Genomic DNA, 15,268 nt, shown 5'->3' with positions numbered 1-15,268 from the left:
AAAAGGAGAAAAAAAAAAAAAAAAAAAGGAAAGAAAAGAGAAAAGGGCAAACAAGCAGAAATACTCCGTGACTGGCAATGTATCCCTCACTGAGGGTCTGGCAGCGCGGAGCGCGGGGAGGTCTGGCCGCCGGCGCGGTGCCGGCCCGAGGGAGCGCGAAGGGGACGGCGCAGCCCCGGCAGCAGCAAAGCCGGTAACGCCGGGAGCCGGGGACTGCTTTCTGCGGCGCTTTCGTTCTGGTCATGCAGTGCACACCTGGGCTGGGAAGTGAGAGGGCTGTGGGAGGAGAGTGCGGGGCAGGCTTCTCCACGGGCGCGCTAGATGGGAAAATACACTTTTTTTTTTTCCTTTCCCCTCTGGCGGGAGAAAATACTACACCCGCCGGAGGCTGGTTGTTGATTATTATTTCTCGCGGCTCCGCTGCGGCGCCGTGTACTGGCTCTCTCACTCCAGGACTGCTGTTGTCTTCACAGAGAGGCTCCGGGGAAGTCACCCAGCGCCCTGAGAGGCAGCCCGCGGCCGTGCTTTTCGGCCCTCGGATTGACAACGAATCACTGGAAAAAACGGGATTACTATGACCCTCTTCCGAGGAGCTATGCTGCCGGCCATGAGTAGGAAAAAAGGCCAGAAATACATCTTTTGGTTGCTGTCTGGTGCCTCAATCTTCTAGCTTTTATTTTTTTTTTTTTTATATGCAGTTGCTCGGTGTGCTGCATTGGATAAATTCTTTTCTCATTTAATTGACTCTGCTTTTCAGAGTATATGTACTTTTTTTTTATTATTATTTTTAAGAACACCTCTACTCTTCAACACTTGTTTGCATTTACACAACAGAACGGTTTTTCTGAGTAATGGCCACGCTCAGATTCACCGCCTGATGCTCCGGAGAGATGAATTGCAGATGAGTTTCCCTTCCACCTTTGGATGAATCTCTGGAGTTTAAATTGTAGCAAGGAAGCGGGAAAAAAACACGATGAAAGAGAAGTCCAAAAATGCTGCCCGGACTAGACGGGAGAAAGAAAACAGTGAATTTTATGAACTGGCTAAATTACTACCCCTGCCCTCCGCTATCACCTCTCAGCTGGACAAAGCATCCATAATCAGACTCACCACCAGCTATTTAAAAATGAGAGTGGTTTTTCCTGAAGGTAGGTGGGAATGCCTATTCGCCTCTATTTTCATTCTGATCCAGGTGTCATTTGTCATTTTACGGTTAAAAAAAAAAAAAAAAATTATTTGGGGTGTGCTCGGAGGCAGGGTGCCCTCCGCTGTCACTTTCCTCTGCTGTAAGTATTTTCCCTTTAGTTCCTATGACAGGTTTGGTTGGAGACTTATGGTGCTTTTGTCAACACTTGAAGACACTGAGTTCTGCTATGTGTTCTGCTAAAGCAAACCCTTTTTTTTTTTTTTCCCAGTCTCCCAGTCAAATGTGCATCCTCCACCAAGCACACGCAAGGCCTAAGAGGGCATGATTCACCCCTATTTATAGTCATTCTGTGAGGGCGAGTTAGTATATGGGTAAATATTTACATAAGTCTATGCAAAGTCCTAAAGCCTTAGTTCAGCTCTCGAGGAAAGGTGCGGTGTACAGGTACAGGACACGCATGCAGGCGTGCTCACACCCTGTCTAAATAAATAAATCAAGCACACAGAATCGCATCGTCAGTGTGCTGTGTCTCGTTCTGAGGATCACTAGGGCAGTTTGAGGGTGTTAATCTACCTCGGAAAATTTTAGCAGGAGTTTTGCACCCAGATATATTCAATCCCCTTGACCACCCAAAGCTGCAAAACCAGTGGCCCAGCCTAGATATGATTCTCCTCCACAGCCAGCAGTAAACTTCATGTTGACTTCCACGGCAGCAACAGCCCGCCTATCTAGCAAAAGAAAACGTAAACGTCCTGAAGTGTCTTATGCTTTTAAATAGAATTAAGATCTACAGCGACCATCTTTGGTCTTCTAGATTGGCTGCCAAGAAAAACAAACAACACAAAGTTAAGAGAGTCAGAATAAAGTTCTTCCATGTTCTCACTCTATTGATTTTATAAGATGTAGGGGAGAAAAATTTTTAAATTTCACGAACCTCTTATTTAGATCAACTCCACGGAGTTGTGGTCTGTATGAAAGAAAATATATCAAGAGCTTTTTTTCCCCCCCAATATTAAATTCGCTGTATCTTTTGTTCGAAAGTGAGTGTACATAAAAAACAACGTAATACAGCTATGTCCCCATGAGTTTTCTGTAGCTGTATCTCGACTCGGTTGGCCTGTATTTTTTACAAATTAAGAGAGTGTATATGGCCTGGTATTGTTTTGCTCTAGTTTTGTCTGATTTGATAGTTTGAGGGGGTTTTAATTTTTTTTGTCGGTTAAATTTGTTGACTACTGTTACTAATTCTACTTTTTAAAATAAATATGTAATGTGGCAGTCATTTGGATGGAGGAGGTAATCTCCTTCCCACACACCCCCCCAGGTTATGGATGAACGTTTATACCTAGAGTCCACGGCAGTAATTTCCAATCCAGTGCATTTTACAATACTTTTTTGAAACAACTTTCCATATAATCGAGTCACTTGTAAGCAAAGAAGGGGTTAAATGAAACCTTTAAAAATAATAATTAAAGTCTTCATCAAGCCACTTTCCTCTTCTATTTGCTCTGCCACCTTGAAGATCATTATGCGGGACAGTCCTCTGTTTCAAAGGAGACGGAGTTGTCCTTTATGCTGTCAGCGCATACTTTATAAAAATAAAGCTATTGCAAACCTTGATGCCCATGATGTTCCTAAAAGGATTATTAGCAATGATTTGTCAACTCCTGCGGTCTCAGTAGGCTACCTTTCTGCGTGATTTCGAGCAGGTCTCGTCAATTACTGGTGCCTATGTAGCGGGTTGTTTGATCAGAAGAAGCATATGGTGTTGCTTGTAGGCTGTGAGTAATCACGGGAAAAGAAGAATAGCTGATCCCCGTCCCTCGGTGGCAGCGCAGGATGCCTGAATGCCCTGGGGAACGGTGTGGCGAAGCGCGCCGGGGCCGAGGCCGCTGCCGGCCGCAGCAGATGCTAATTTGAGTGCAGAGGCAGCGGGGGCGGCTGAGCTGGGCTCGGGGGGCAGCGGCGCCTTCGCAGCCTCATTAAAGTCAAACTGCGTATTAGAAAGAAAGGCAGGGAGCGGGATAGGGAGGGCTCGCCCCTCTGAGGAGCTGCCGCGGGAGGCTCGGAGCAGAGCGGGCTGCAGCTCCACTCGGGACGGCCGCCCCCGCATCCCCGGGGCCGCGCATCCCTGCTCGGGGCCGCGGCCGGGGGCGCGCTGCGAGCGGGGCACAAGGCCCGAGAGCGGGGGTCGCAACGTGGCGTGGAGCCGGGCGGCTTCCCCGCGGGCCCACGCGGGTTCCCTCTCCCTCCCACGTACTTCCGAGGAGGCGGGGAGAGGGAAGCGGGGCCCGGCTCGGCCCCGGCCCCGCGGGTTTCCCTGCGCTCGCCCGTGCCGCGATAAAACACGGGCGAGTCGCCCACGAGCGGCCTCCCGGCGCTGCGCCTGTGCCTGGCCGTGCGGGAGCCGAGCCCGGGTGATGTTTCCCGGGACCCCGGGGGACGCAGTGGGCTCCGGGAACGCGGCAGAGCAGCTTGAGCTCCGGTTGTTGGTTCGCTTGTGCTTGTCTGGCTGCGATTGAGTGTAGAGAGGCAAGGAAGCGGGGGGCTATTCTGGTTTTTCAGTGTCCCCACCTAGAAAAAAAAAAATTAAAATGTCATTTCTTCTCTGAGAAGAGAGAACAGGTAGCCGGGGAAATGACACACGGAAGGGACAAGTCTTTCTCAACGGAGGGATGTTGGATGGATACAATGGGGTTCCTTTCGCTTGTATTTCCCTGGGGAGGAAAGCGATACAAGCATCGGCACAGACCCGATGAGTTGGCCAAAACACTGGAGATGGGTAGCAGGAGGCTCGGGAGCACGGCGGAATGTCATGTCCTACATTTAAAGAGATCTTGGAGGAGTCAGGGCAGGGAAGCGTTGTCTCCATAAGAGCAAGCTGCACTTCCAGAGTAACTCATACCCCCTTTCCCTGGTACAAGAGCGAATATCCATCTGCCCAGAGAGTGCTTGTATAGAGTTGGTTGTAAATAATCACGTACAGAAAGATATACACTCCTCATCTCCACGCACACGCGGGGCTGGGGACAGGGCGGAGAGAATCGGTGTGCGCTTGCCTGCATATTTTTGTGACTGAAAGGTCCCTATAGAGAAAGAAGGTGGGCAGATTTCGGGCTCATTTTGGAAACAAGAGTTTTCTGGGAATGAAATACCAGGAGAGTCACACACAAAATAGGCACGTGGGGTTTCTTTCCTAAACCCAGACACCTAAACACAAGGCAGTGGCACAGGACAAACTTCACAAAGCGGGTAGAGATTTTTCTATGAGCTCTCTCGTAATGGTTGTGCAGTTCTCACAAGTTATTGAAACGCCTGGGTTGCTCTTTCTACCCCTAATTTCACTTTATTTGGTCTCCAGGAGATTAAAACTGTCAAGGACGTAGGTTTCTTGCATCGTTTCAATACTAGAGCACTACTTTCCAGAAGGAGAAAGCGTATGAGACCTATACTGCTTTTCGGTGATCAGAGAGCTTTGGAAAGAGTGAATATCTGCTCATTTTCTGAGGACATTAAGAAAGAGTCTTAAGGGTTGTTTGTTCATTTGTTTGTTTGTTTTTCAAGCAGGACTTTTTAATAAATTAATTCCTGATTTAACGTTCATTAATGTAAAATTGAAATATTAGTATTTATTTATAAATTTCCAATAGTGAGTGATGTAGATGCAAAAATATAGGTAGAAAAATCTCCATGGTGTCGAAGGACTAAAAGAATTTTCCGCCAAAACCAATGCGATCACCATTAATATTGCAGGATAATTCTTCACTGACCTTCGCTAGAATCCAGAAAGCAAAGGAGGAAAAAATTTAATAAAACCCAAACAAAAAACCCCAGGTGGAACAATAATTTTTTTTTTTTTGCTCTTGCTTTTCTTTTTTAGTTAGGAATATTTTAAAGGTTCTATTCTTCATCCGTGACCAGAGATGCAAAAGGACGGTTTGCAGCCTGTCTTAGTGGGAAGGGATCGTTTTGGCGCAGAGAGGCATTTTCGTTTCGAGACAAAAGCAGAGACTCCGTTTACATAAACTTTCGCCGAATCAGGATGGTTAACATTTCAATATTGAAACCCTTAACCTTGTTTTATTTTAAAGGAGGAAGAGATCAACAGAAAAAAAAAATCCTTTTCCCACGTGGATAGGTGATTTAATGCTGTTTTTCTTGCTGCAAAGGGAAATGATTGAGCATTGGGTTTCAATGTTTATTTTCTTACAGAAGTTTTTCTCATTTAAGCAGCAGTTTACTCTCCAAGCTGAATCTCTGTTTAACTCCAGTTTTGATGTGAACTTAAATGTGAAGAGCAGAACTAAACTACTAGCAAGATCGTTGGAAAAAAACCCCACAGAATTATGTTTTAGAAGGAATACTTTATGACAAGACCGGGGGGGGGCGGGGGGGGGGGGGAGTAGGGGAAACAATATTTCCTTTGGAAACATACAACCGTTTTAGTGTTGGAGAATATTTTTCAACTTGTATATAAACAGCGTGTGCGCCAGTGCAAATCCTTCCTTCCCCTATTCCTTCGAAATAAGAGCTACTTGAATGTGAGTCTTCTGGAGAAACGAATAAGTAGTGGGTGCTCGAAAGTGCCCTGATTTTTTTCCCCCTCTCTCCAATTTGGACATGGTTCCGTTTGTTTGCATTTCAAAGCGCAATCCCGCTACCCTGTGTGTGCCAAAATCCTGGTCTTTCTATGAGTGAAACAGCCTCAGCATTATTTCCACTACCATTTTCTTAACAGGGATGTTTGTTTAGTCAACAGGGGGTTTCCTCCCTGTTATTACGATTTTTATAAAGAAAGAGGGATGCTAATTTTTCTCTGCTTCAAATGAATACGTCTGATTTACCGAGATAATAAATCTTTACAAACCCTTGCTAATGGCATCCGCAGGCAGTGGAAATGAGCAGTTTTGTTTTGTTTCTTTTTTTAGCATAGCTTATTTTATTCCATCTGAGCCCTCCACGGCGACCCAGTCCTTCACAGAAGCCTCATTTGGCCAAGATTTTGAGTTATCATTAACCACTGCCTGTTAAATTAACTGGGAAATCAGCTCTGTCTAGCGTTGGGCAACGGCAGAACGGAACGCTGGCGGCAGACGATTTAATTAAATGGTTAATCGAATCAAGCTAATTCCTCGATACAACATCCAGTTGCCTTTTGGCTTGCCTGTGACTAGGACGAGCAGCTTCTGCTCCCGCGACTCCCGGAGCTGTTGCTTGTCATTTTCGCTGGACAGAGAGGGAGAATGACCGCGTGGGAGATGGAGACTGAACTGTCTTGCCTCCCTCTTTCTAGACAACTTCTGTGCCCCACTTGCCCTTTGCTATTAAGGCGGCAGCAGCGCCGGCGAGGGGCAGCGGGAGGCAGGGAAGGCGTTGCTTGAAGAGCTGCTCACGAAGGTGACATTCTCGTCCCGCCTGTAGAGAGGCTTTGCTGGGCAGGTTGAACGAAGCCGGTGCCCGTGCCGACCCTCATCGGTCTGCCCAGCACGGCGAGGGGGACTTGCGGGGCCCTGTCCGCCCCGGTGCCGCGGAGAAGGGGCGAGCCCCGGGGCGAGGTGAGCGATGGTCCCGCATCCCGCGCCCTTCGTGGGGTCAGCATCCCCTCGGCGCCGGCGGGTGAGGAGCGAGCTGCAGCTCCTCCTTTTTTAATAACCATAGAGCGGCTCTTGAAAGAGCAGAGAAAAAGCAGCGAAACCAAAGCACACGGAGACGTCCCCGGGCCGCGGCCCCCGGGAGATCTGGGAAAGCGGCGGCGGGGGCCGCTGCCCGAAGAGGGAGTTTTGAGGAACTCCTGGAAGAGAAACGCGCTATGGACCTGCTGGGACCCGACTTAGGGAAGACTCCCTGCGGTTGCCCCGTCGGGCAGGCTCCCAGCGCTGCTCCGGGAGAGCCCCCAGCTTCTCCCCCTGCCCATCCACAGCAACAGGAAAGAACTCCCTGCCTACGGGGCTTCGTCTCAAGCCAGCTTCCCTGGGCCTCGCCCAGCCTTGCGGGCCAGATAGCAGCAAGCCCTGGAGGGGTGCCCAAGGGTTCTCCGAGCCCGGAGGGAGCTGGCCTCAGGCTCTGGCCCCCAAAGAAGTGGGTCTGGAGCTCAGGATGGGCTCTCCACTAAGTGTTTTTAAACGGGGTCATCAAGTCGCCCGCTACAGTGAATCCGGATTGCACTGAGGTTTCATGACGGAGACTCCGCTGGGGAAATCGCCGTAACTGCTTTTAAAAGCCGGCAAATCAGGGCAAAGTAGATAAGGGCTTGCATCTTCTGGCCACCCCACCCCCACCGTCACCCCCGCCCCCCTTTGCTATTGCCAGACAAAGGACAGGGTCGAGATGGGCTCTGAGCTGCAGATGCTCACAGAGGGACAAGTAACCCGGGGATCAACCAGGGCCAAGGAGCTGCCCTGGCTTCTCGGAGTCTCATTTCCCTGCGCCTGCCTTCCTCCGTCTTTGCCTAGATCAAATTAGAAACGATTCAAGAATCTCTTCCCCCTTCCGTGGGTCAGAGGAGCTTCTTGAAACAGTATCTCCACTGGGTAAGGACGGTGCCCACCCAGCCCCTGGTTCCATTGGCTGTCGACATCAAGGCTTGCATCAATCAAAAGATGAGGGGAAGGAAGGACAGGACCAGGGCAGTGCAGCGCGGCAGGTCTGGCTGTGCGCCCGGCCTGGGGGACAGGCTGGCGGGGCGGAGCGGAGCGGCTCTCTCAATGTCGGGGGTGGGCACGGCTGGGTGGGAGAAGGCATTTCACAGGGACTCGCCGGTGTAGCGAGCCCATGAAACCGATGCACGTGCTTTTTGATGTGGAAAGCACAGTGGCCTTCCACTGGAGAATGTCGAGATAAACGATGAGTCAGCACTCTCGCTCCGCGCAGGTTCCGCGCAATATAGGTGAAGGCTGTTGCGTAACGATGAGCGATAGGCGGGATAAAATGCTTTCCTTTTCTTCTCTTTTTAAAAATATATATTTTTTAAAAAGTTCTTTTTTACTTTTTTTTTTTTTTTCCCTGCCCCCTCACGACAGCAGACAATTTCTCGTGGTACAAATAGTTTATCTTCTCCGGAAAAAAAGTTCATCGAGTGAAAGAGATTGTTAGATAGGAGGAAGAGTTTGTTAGGCAGGAGCATATAATCTATATTTTGGCAAAAGTATCAAATTCATTCTGAAATAAAAGCTCGATCAATTTTTAAAAATTTTCTTTTTCTGCTTGAATAACACAGCTGGGTGATGCCCTGAGCTTATGTTAGACAGTTGCTCATCATTCATTCGCCAAGACCTGACCTAAATGGTGCCTGTGGGATTAGGTCAATTTTAGTGGATCTACTTCGCCTCATTTGGTTACTAATTGGTTTCTTGTTTTATAAATCGAAATCTCATTTTCAGGAAATTACAAAACCCATGCAGCCAGTCCATGGAGGTAATCCGTGGGTCGGGGGTATTTAAATGGAAATGGTTCTGCAATGCATCAAGTATTAAGCAACAGTAAAACTTCCCCTCTATTTCCAAATGAAATGTGAGCTCGCTTGCTCCTTAGATCCATAATAGATACATCCCTTCTAAGGCTACTTATGTAAATATGATAAACCAGACCGCGGTGGGGGAGGGGCCGCAGGGAAGAAAGCAAATTTTATCTGCTAAGGTTAATGTGGCATAACTTGGAAATCTTCCAAAATAGATTATGTTTTTCTTTGTCTTCGGCCACTTTAGCTGGGAAAATCCTTTGCCTAAAAACGATTTAGTTATCCTTCTCCTCACAAAGCTGCTTGTTTCTATTCCAAAGCTATTATGCTGTTGGCTCTCCAAATTACAAGAGAATCTTTAGATCTTGTTTCCAAGCGTAATCCTGGAGCAAAAGGGAGAGCTGATTTCCTTGTTTTGTTTTAAATAGACAATCAAAGGATTTGCAGAATTTTCTGCGGTAGGTCAAGTGCAAGAAATCACAGTTTGCTCCCCCGATAAAAGGAAATTGCATGTTAAAGCGAATAGAAGGGGGAGCGGGGAAGAGAAAATTAGCGGAGGGGACTTTCTCTTATAATCTTTTAAAACAGTATTTAAGGGGCATCAGGAGACGCCGTCGATTTGGGAGAGGCTGGGATTGGCAACGATTACAAATAGTCTCCGACTTGAAAGTGCTGAAAACATCTGGGCAGCACAAAGGATCGTCTCGTGTGACAGGATTTCAAAAAGCCGGTTCAGGTAGACAAGTGAAAACGTTTAATTATAAACCATGAGCAGACAGAGGCCAGCAGCGCGGCGTTTCCACCTGAAACATATAGAGGAGCTCAGCGCGCCGTGAAGAACCGCCTTCCCGAGAGAGGTTAACCTGCAATGCCCGTGAGCTGTTCATTAACCCGCTGAGGTCGGGTTATTTTCTCTTTTAGGAGAAAAATAATTAGAGCCATAAACTTAGATTAATAAGCAACTTAAATCATAGGCGGGCAGTGCAGATTTAGTCTTGAATAAAGAAACCTGTCACTCAGATTTCCCTCCGGGTGGGGGGATATGCCAACGGGCCACCCTGGCTTCCCAGCAGAGAAACCGCCGAGGAGCTCGGGAAAAGCAAATATACCGTGGGCTTTTCTCTCTTTCCCTCGAAGCTGTGTAAGATTTGCCAGCTCCTTCCTGAAAACAGGGGGCGGAGGTGATCCTCCATCCTGGCGGCTGGCTCCCCGTTAATTGGCGTGGAGGAATCAATGGGAAGGAGCCTGTTTCTGACTGGCGACCTGCTACATGCTGAGGCTGCAGGGTGAGGAACGGGCCAGAGAGAATCTTCTGCCTCTGTAAGGCTATGAAGTTAAGGAAGAAGGAAAACAGTGTAGGAGGGTGAAGAGACAAGTTGTTGTGAAGAGGTGAAGGAGGAAGGGGAGAGAAGGAAGCGAAAGGCGGGGACGAGCGGAGCGCACGGCTCCGGCGCTGGGGCCGCCCTGGGACGCCCCGTTAGCTTTGCTCGGACCGGCAAACACCTGGGTGAGGCCGGTCAATAGCGAGGGATGCTCGCGGCTACCTGCTGTCAGCACCTGGTCTGTTTGTCTCGAAATAACTGGAAAACGAGGTCTTGTCTTTCCCGAACTCTCACTGCCGTAGTGAGCACACCCCGCCAGCTCGGGTCCCCTGTGACCTGCATTCCAGCCATCGACCAGGATTTGTAGGTTTCCCCTCCGTTTTACTCTGTCTTACCGCTTGCGAGTGTTGGAGTGAGACTTATTTCAAGGCACAAGCCGCAAAGGTTTTAACTGACCCGTTTAAATTATTTCAGCAACAACACCGTGAAAAGGCATCGTCCATGAATAGCTTTATTCCGGTGATGTAACTTCCACGTGGCTTTTATTGCTACTCACTTTGCATAGGCGAAAACAAGAGGCGTGTAAAACATTAGATAAATCCGGAAAGCTTAATTTCTGGAAGGGGTTCTAATGGAGGCACACTGCCTCTCCTTGCAGCGGGAACCATCCCGCCCACGGGAGCAGCAGCAGGAGAGATGGAAGGGATAGAGGTGAATCCTGGAGACAGACTTCGTGGGGCAGGAGAGAGGGCGGTCTGTGCCGTTGGACAGTGACTTGTCTGAGAAATCGTGAGGTTAAGACGCTTTCCCTGAAGTTCAAGGGGGACAGTTTCCACTAGCAGAAAGCAGCACTAAAAAGCACTTCAATCTGGCATGCTGTTTCACTTAGGTCTTAAAAATTAATTTCACCGTTAACTCAAAATAAGTACTCGGGTATCTTTCTTTCTGAGGAATCAGATAATGAAAAAAAAAAAAATGCACAGAAGAGGCTTCTATCTGCAATGAAGTCACACCTAGTTTTCCAAAGATTGTATGTATGTACGTATGTATGTATGTATGATTTAGAGTGTATTCAAGGAAAAAATGTTCCCCCCCCCCATCAGGCCCACACGAGCCAATTTTTCATCTCCTGACCTTACTTTTCTTTTTTGTTTGTCTTAAATAACAGGACTTGGAGAAGCCTGGGGCCACTCCAGCCGAACTAGTCCACTGGATAATGTTGGACGAGAACTGGGATCCCATCTTTTGCAGGTACTGGTCTGGAAACGACAGGCATATGGTATTAATGATTAAAGATATAATTCCCTATCCTGAGCTTTCAATTGCCACCTTGACTAATTTTTAACTGTTCAAGTGTTTAATAGAAAGGTAGGCAGGAGGAAAACCACTTCAGAATGTGAACAACTGTGATTCAATGTCGTGTGTTTTACTGGGGCTGTGGCTTGGTCCCTCTGTGTCCTTTGCCTCAGAATCATCTAACACTGTGTCCACAGTGAGGGATTCACAGTGTCCCAGGGTGCCAGAGATACAGGAGCACGACTTTCCCCCAATTTATTTACAAGGTGACATGTATCATCGATGTTATGAAGCTCAAAATGGTGTGGCAGGGAGAGGCTCTAGTGACAGGTTAGGGAAGGCTGTCCAGGACAGAAGGGCTCAGCGGGCACCGACATTAGCAGGGACACAAATCAGGGAGGACAGGGCTGAAAACTCACAGCCCTCTGAAACAGTAAAGAATATTAGCGATGATCATCACCACGTGTTTCTGGTGGATTCGTGTGGCCTTTGGAGGGCTTGTTCTGATCTTGGTACACTCAGAAGTCCCATTTGTGTCTGCTGAAATGTACCTGACAAATTGTCTTATTTACACTGTGGAGAGTTTTAGATTTTCTTTGATTACTTAAATTCTCCTTATAAAACACACAAGCATCCTGTGACATTTGAAATAGGATAGAAGTATTCGGGATTTTTGGGACCCACATATTAATCACTAGGTAGCCAGGACCTCTTCTTAGATACTTCCAAGGCACTTTGCATTACTTTTGAGCTTAGCACGTCTGAGAAGTGGGCTGTGTCTCAGGGCTCCGGCAGCTTTAGAGGGATTCTTGTCCAAGATTTGCCCATTTCCTTCAAACTTTTTGAATAATCAGAGCCTGAGCATAAACACACGTTTTCTAAAATAAATCGGAGGGACAGGTATTTAATGGATCTGTCTATATTGATTTATTTATATTACCAACTTTCTTCTGCAGACTCTGGACGGTTTCATATTTGTTGTGGCTCCGGATGGCAAGATCATGTACATCTCGGAGACTGCCTCGGTGCACCTGGGCTTGTCGCAGGTACGCTGGGGGGTCTGCTAGCCCCTGTGCTTGCCTGCACCACCCCCGCGACTGACAGGAGAAGGTACGCGGTGCCGGCGATGAGCTCTCCTCCTCCTCCTCTCTCACAGGTAGAGCTGACTGGCAACAGCATTTACGAGTACATCCACCCCGCCGACCATGACGAGATGACGGCGGTGCTGACGGCGCACCAGCCTTACCACTCGCACTTCGTGCAGGGTAAAGTACACAGCCCCCGCCCCCACCTGGCCGCCACCGTCGCGTAGGCGACCGCGCAGAGCCAGCGGAGCCTGGGGCTCACCCCATCTCTGCCTTTCCCCCTTCCCAGAGTACGAGATCGAGAGATCCTTTTTCCTGAGGATGAAGTGCGTTCTGGCCAAGAGGAACGCGGGTCTTACCTGCGGGGGCTACAAGGTGCGTGCCCGCGGCCAGAATCTGCGTTCCTCCCCGCACCCGCCTTCCTGCGCCGGGAAGGCTGTGAAAATGGGGAGAGGAGAGGGGGTGAGACCTTTTCTTGCGGGGGTTTTCCCAGCCCAGGACTCTTTCATGTGGTTCATTTCTCTCAGAGTTTTAGGTTGAAGAGCTCAAACCACAAAACCAAAAGCAATCGAGCTCCCCTTGATGCTGTTTGTGGGCTTTTTTTTTTTTTTCCCCTCTTTGAATTGAACCTCGCACAACCGCTGAGATTCCCAGTGACAGCTCTCAGGTGATACAATGGGAGTCCTGGGTTAATTAGTTTCTTTATTAGGTAATTCGTCAGCTGCAGAGGTAGCTCTCCCAGTTAAGGGTTTTGACCAGGTGCTTCACGGGGCTCCTCGGTAAGGAAAGCCCTACGCTCTCTCCTACCTCCTCGCTGTGTTGTGTCAGCCACACAACTCCGAGGAGGGGGTTGTACCCGTAACCCAAGGAGATGTAGTGTCACGATGTACCGTAGACCAAGAACACCTGCTGAACTCCAAGAGGAAACAATAATAGAGAAGTAAGAGTGGAAGTAGACAGCAGTCGTCTGCAAGGATACGTTTAGGAGACGTACTTTAAATCAAAGGTACTTTTTTGGCCATGGAATACGCCTGCTCCATCTATATAATAGACGTATCCTACACATGTGACATATGCACACATGTAAACCCTTTCTCACATGCATACACTCTTCATTACAAAGTCGTAATGGATTGTTGCAGTGGATTGGTAGTTCCGCGTCTTTCCTTTTCAGAAGAATAATAAAAGCACAGTTAGGAAGTGGGCCAAAAACCACTTAAGCCAGTGGGAAAAAAAAAAAAAATCTTGTCGACTCTAATGGGCCTTAGATCGACGCTGAACTCTAGTATGGGGAAAAAAAACCTCAACCCCGATAGAACCGCAGAGAGCTCCCAGACGGTGCCGCTCTGCCAGGGCAGAAACACAGGTCAGCGGCTCCCGGGAGCCCGGCAGCCGCACCGGCAGGGGGATGGCGGGTATTGGCCGGGCCCTCTTCGTGAGGAGGGACGCCTGTCTCAGCACACCCTTCCCCCCTGCTGGGTAGCCGCCAAGCTTTCCTGTGTCTCTGGCAGGTCATTCACTGCAGCGGGTACCTGAAGATCCGCCAGTACAGCCTGGACATGTCCCCCTTCGACGGCTGCTACCAAAATGTTGGCTTGGTCGCAGTGGGCCACTCGCTGCCGCCCAGCGCCGTGACGGAGATCAAGCTCCACAGCAATATGTTCATGTTTCGGGCCAGCCTAGACATGAAGCTCATATTCTTAGATTCCAGGTGAGCTGGGGTTATTTCCAAATCTATTCCGCTAGCTCGTCCCTTCTTTCCCAGGCCTCCTTTCCTGTTCTCTCACCCACTTATATTTGCTACTTATATCTCTTGCAGGGTAGCTGAGCTAACAGGATACGAGCCCCAGGACTTGATAGAGAAGACCCTTTACCACCACGTCCATGGCTGTGACACCTTTCACCTGCGCTGCGCACATCACTTGTGTAAGGATGTCTTCTTGTTTAAAACCCCGCCCCCATCTTCTCCCTTTGCGGAAGGACTTTAGGGTTGCTGGGATCTACCTCTAGGTCGGAATGTGTAAAGCCAGCTCTCTGGAGGGCAGAATAAGCAAAATCTTCTTCAGGTTTTAGTGAAACAAGGTTAGATGGAGACTGAACTCTAAGCTGGACGCAGGCGGCAAACGGAGGGGATCGACAGTGAAAGGCTATTTTTCCATCCTCTTTTTTTGGTTGTAGGACAAGAACTGCCCTGCACAAGTCTCAGGCGCTCTTGTCTCTTCAAATTCTGTCTAGAAAAACCCTTTTTTCCTGCTCCAAAAAAACATGCCAGTGAAATTCAAATACTTTTTTTTTTTTTTTTACTTCCACCAAGTCTCACAAATCTTATCTCTGTATCTATTTTCGGCTGCAGTAGTGAGCCTGATTTGGTGAGATGTACTTTACTCTATTTTGATGTCTTAATGACATTAATACACGGACAGATGAATAAAAAGGATATTAATTTCCGGTAAGTTTCCTTACATAACGAGAAGAGATAAAACCCAAAGACAGATTTACAGAACAAAATCTCGATGATGATACTTCAAGATGGGGGTATGTGGGGTTCCGAGGTTGCCGTAGCAGACCATAGATAAACACGCACACACACACACTCCGGCCCTGCCAATCTCCCCTATCAGCCTTTGATAACGATCTCAGGTACTAGGATGAGCCCTGCCTGGGGCTCCACCGCCCTTGTCCCCGCCGCTAAGAGGCTCCTAAACCCTCTGGCCGCCCACAGGGCTCTGGAGGGAGTGTGCACCCCTTCCACGGGGCTGATCAAACCAGAGGCTGGAGCCACGCTGAGGCTCTCCTCACTTTGTCCCCGCAGTGCTGGTGAAAGGGCAGGTGACCACCAAGTACTACCGCTTCTTGGCCAAGCACGGCGGCTGGGTGTGGGTGCAGAGCTACGCTACCATCGTGCACAACAGCCGCTCCTCCCGCCCGCACTGCATCGTCAGCGTCAACTACGTGCTCACGT

General features: G+C 48.8%; 1 protein-coding gene across 4 annotated transcripts in view; it reads left to right on the top strand.

The window, feature by feature from the left end:
- The first annotated feature begins 797 nt into the window (after positions 1-797).
- SIM1 (SIM bHLH transcription factor 1) overlaps positions 798-15,268 on the top strand; it is a 53,995-nt gene continuing 39,524 nt past the window's right edge. For 3 of the 4 annotated variants that reach the window (XM_058836659.1, XM_058836657.1, XM_058836661.1), the window contains exons 1-8: positions 798-1,148; positions 11,094-11,176; positions 12,178-12,267; positions 12,378-12,486; positions 12,596-12,681; positions 13,818-14,017; positions 14,126-14,232; positions 15,119-15,266. In XM_058836659.1, coding sequence (XP_058692642.1) covers positions 974-1,148; positions 11,094-11,176; positions 12,178-12,267; positions 12,378-12,486; positions 12,596-12,681; positions 13,818-14,017; positions 14,126-14,232; positions 15,119-15,266 — 998 coding nt within the window. In that variant the 5' untranslated portion in view covers positions 798-973. Of the gene's footprint in view, positions 1,149-9,655; positions 9,890-11,093; positions 11,177-12,177; positions 12,268-12,377; positions 12,487-12,595; positions 12,682-13,817; positions 14,018-14,125; positions 14,233-15,118; positions 15,267-15,268 lie in introns of those variants that run through there. The other variant, XM_058836658.1, reaches the window with a different exon arrangement.

Source organism: Poecile atricapillus, chromosome 3 (assembly GCF_030490865.1).
Source record: "Poecile atricapillus isolate bPoeAtr1 chromosome 3, bPoeAtr1.hap1, whole genome shotgun sequence".
NCBI classification, from domain to species: domain Eukaryota; kingdom Metazoa; phylum Chordata; class Aves; order Passeriformes; family Paridae; genus Poecile; species Poecile atricapillus.
The sequence above is the reverse complement of the archived record's forward strand: the minus strand, read 5'-3'. Positions and strand labels throughout refer to the sequence as shown.